General features: G+C 54.4%; 1 protein-coding gene across 1 annotated transcript in view; it reads right to left on the reverse strand.

The window, feature by feature from the left end:
- The window catches only part of Atp8b3 (ATPase phospholipid transporting 8B3), a 20,307-nt gene that overhangs the window by 13,944 nt on the left and 3,004 nt on the right, over positions 1-3,359 (reverse strand). The window contains exons 4-9 of the mRNA XM_023716894.1: positions 3,043-3,156; positions 2,696-2,794; positions 2,388-2,449; positions 1,880-1,952; positions 1,710-1,780; positions 1,057-1,139 (exon numbers count right to left, since the gene is read on the reverse strand). Coding sequence (XP_023572662.1) covers positions 1,057-1,139; positions 1,710-1,780; positions 1,880-1,952; positions 2,388-2,449; positions 2,696-2,794; positions 3,043-3,156 — 502 coding nt within the window. The remainder of the gene's footprint in view (positions 1-1,056; positions 1,140-1,709; positions 1,781-1,879; positions 1,953-2,387; positions 2,450-2,695; positions 2,795-3,042; positions 3,157-3,359) is intronic.

The raw sequence follows: 3,359 nt of genomic DNA on the forward strand, positions 1-3,359 counted from the left end.
AAAAAAAGTACATACACCCATCACCTATCTGTCCATTCATACACCTACTCCTTCATCCCTTATATATGCATCCACCCATCTGCCCATCATTCATCCATCCACCATGTATCCACTGCCTAGCCTGTATCTAGCCATTTACCCATTCATCTAGCCATGCATCCATCCATCCATTGTCCATCCACTTATCACTCACCCACCCATCCATCCTTTTGTCCACTTACCTATCTATTATCTACTTATCCACCTGCCCATTCATCAACCATCTATTCATCTATCCACTCACCCTCTATCTATCCACCCATCCATATACGTTCACTGACCACTGACCTGGGCCGGTGTTTGCTGGCCCACTGCATTTACCCATATGTAACTGAAGAGAAAGATTCTGTATCTAAACCAATGACAGCAAGTTGCTCTCATAATAAAAAACCAACCAGCCAGCCAAACAACCAACCAACAAAAACCATTACGCTAAGAAAACATAAAAATACCCCAGCTTGGGGCCAGGGAGATGGCTCGTGGAATAAGCGCTTCCCTGGCAAGCACGAGGGTCTGAGTTCAATCCCTGGTTCTGCAAAAAAAAAAAAAAAAAAAAAATACCCCAACTTTTATTGTGTATGGTACTGGAGGTTGAACCCAGGAAATTTACACTGAGTTACATCTCCACCCCTTTTTGAATTTTTTTTTTTAATCTCGAGACAAGGTCTCACTAAGTCTCTAAATTGTCTAGGCTGAGCTCAAATTTGCAATCCTCCTGACTCAGCCTCCCAGGGTGCTGGGATTACAGGTGTGCACCCCCATGCCCAGCAGCAAATATCCCAACATTTGCTCTCATTGAAAGGACAGGAAACGGGCTTGGGACAGGCTGGTTTGTTAGAAGCTTCTGGATCCCAAGGGCTATTCAGTGAAAAGTGAGTGGCTGACTGGGTGCCTGAGCCACTGTCACCTGCACCCTGGGCCACCACCAGTGCCCAGCGACGTGTGGCGCCTACCACAGATGGACAGACAGAAGTGCAGATGGCACACAGGATGCCAAGAGGGCTCAGTGCCTCTCACCGTTGAAAGCTGCCATTGTCTTTGGACTGATCAGCTCGTGGTGGGTGACTGCCAGGGCCTGTCTGAACTTCAAGTTGGTTTCCCTGGTGGCCAGAGGGGAAATGAGGGCAATACAAAGGGAGTACTAGATAATGCCCTGGGGCCAGGAGCCAAACCTGCTCCAATTTCTTCTCTGTGACCCACGGAGTCCCTGACCCAGCAGCCCCTTCCAGCCTCCCCACCCACAACTGAGCTTTATGCTTTTTGTCCTCATCCCAGGGACCACCCCAGGACTGGAAGACAGCAGGTGCCTAATGCATGCAGGTTTTTGCATAGCATATACTCTGTACCAGACAGCAACAGAGGCCCAGAGAGGGAGAGGGCCTTGCCCAAGGCCACACAGTATACTTTCCCTGAGTTATATCCCCAGCCCTTTCTTATTTTCTATCTTGAGGCAGAATTTCACTAAGTTGACCAGGCTGCATTTGAATTTGAGACCCTCTTGCCTCAGCCTCCCAGAGGGTTAGAATGACAGGCGTGTGCCTTGCTCTTTCCTCTGCTTTTTTCTTCTACCCCACGCTGGCTTGGCAGCTTCTTCATTAGTAGCTGAGGACAGGACCTCTCCCTGGCACAGGACCCAAGGCCCTATACCCCGCCTTGCCATAGCTTCCTACCCATCAATGTCAGCCGTCTCCACGTAGCACAAACTGTTAGGCTCTGTGCTGGCCAGCAAGAACAGGTCGGCCTGGGTAGATGGGAGAGCACAGAACAGCAGAAGGTGGTGGGGGTGGGGCGGGGGTGCCCAGCCTACCCGGGGGGCACCCATGGTGCAGCCTCAGCTCACCGGAACAATGCTGTCCCTAGTAAGACACACCACATCCCCAACACATAGGTCTTTCCACTTCCGCCATTTGAAACTGTGGGAGAATAGGCATGGGGAGCAGGGAGCTGGGATCTCCAGACCCTGGGTGAGGGTGCTTTGCGTCCCTGGGACCCCACTAACCCCCTCTGGGATTTTGCTCCTCCAGGACCCAGCCCAGAAGCCACCCTCCCGCATTCCACTGTGCCCTTGGATCCAATTTCTTCTCTGTGACCCTCAGGGTCCTTGACCCAGTCACTTCCAGCCTCCCCGCCCACAACTGAGCTTTATGCTCCTTGAGTCTCTTTGTCCCCATCCCAGGGGCCACCCCAGGCCTGGAAGATAGCAGGTATCTAACAGATGCATGCCTGGGCCCTGCTCAGGCCCAACCAGGATGCCCAGGGGCACAGAGCGCGCTGGCCATTCCGTACCACCACTGCCCTTGCCAGCCTCTATGTGCCCAGATGTCCCCACATGGCTGTCCCAGCCTCACCTCTTCCCAATAAGCATCTGGCAGGGCCGGTTGTTGATGGCATTGTCACTCCTGTGTCGCCCCTGGGCCCGGAGGGTGGGGTCAGAGGTGACCTTGTGTCCCCTGCCCCACGCTCTCCCCACTCTGACCTTAGCAAGGTATCTTCACTGGTGGACCCCAGGGTGTCTGTCCAGGGACCCCCAAACCCAAAGACCACCTAAACAGCAGCTGACAGAGCCTGGGGGCACAGAGCCACCTCCCCAGGCCCATGGCTCAAAGGCCGAGCCTGCCCCCTGTGCCAGCCCCGGGGCCCTGGAGGCCACGCTCACAACGTCATCCACCAGGTCACGGATGGCACGGATGAGAAGGAGCAGCAGAAGTGGGATGAACAGGGTGATCCATGGCAGCGTGGAGATCTCGGGGATGCTCTGTGGAGACAGGGGTCAGAGCAGCCCCTCCCTCCTGTGCCCCTCAACATGAACGGGGGACCCCATCCAAAGGAGGGTGTGGAGACATTGACCTTGTCCCACCAGCTGCCCAGGTAAGGGCAGGAGGAAGCGGCTGGGTCTACAGAGCACTGCTGCCAGGAAGGGCAGGGAGGCTTCCTGGAGGAAGTACTGGGGACCAGCTGGGGGTGGGGGGGGTGCAGGGCCTAGACCCCTGGAGTCTGGCCCACCTGCAGGATGACGATTAAGAGGAAGTAGAGGTTGGACACGCGGTGGAACTGCTCATACAGGTTCCGAGGCAGGAAGGAGAAGATGTTGTACTTGGCTGTATGGATGCCATTGGTCTGTGAGGAAAGCAGCAGGGGGTGGGGTCAGTGCCATGCAGGTACAAAGCCACCAGCTTGGCTTCACATCACCAAGAGGAGCCACACCAGTGTTCATTACACACGCATACTGAGCACCCACTGAACACCAGGCCTGCACACAACCCTGATTTTTTTTTTAAATTTTATTTATGTGTGTGTGTGTGTGTGTGTGTGTGTGTGTG

Source organism: Octodon degus, unplaced genomic scaffold (assembly GCF_000260255.1).
Source record: "Octodon degus isolate 3935 unplaced genomic scaffold, OctDeg1.0 scaffold00050, whole genome shotgun sequence".
NCBI classification, from domain to species: Eukaryota; Metazoa; Chordata; class Mammalia; order Rodentia; family Octodontidae; genus Octodon; species Octodon degus.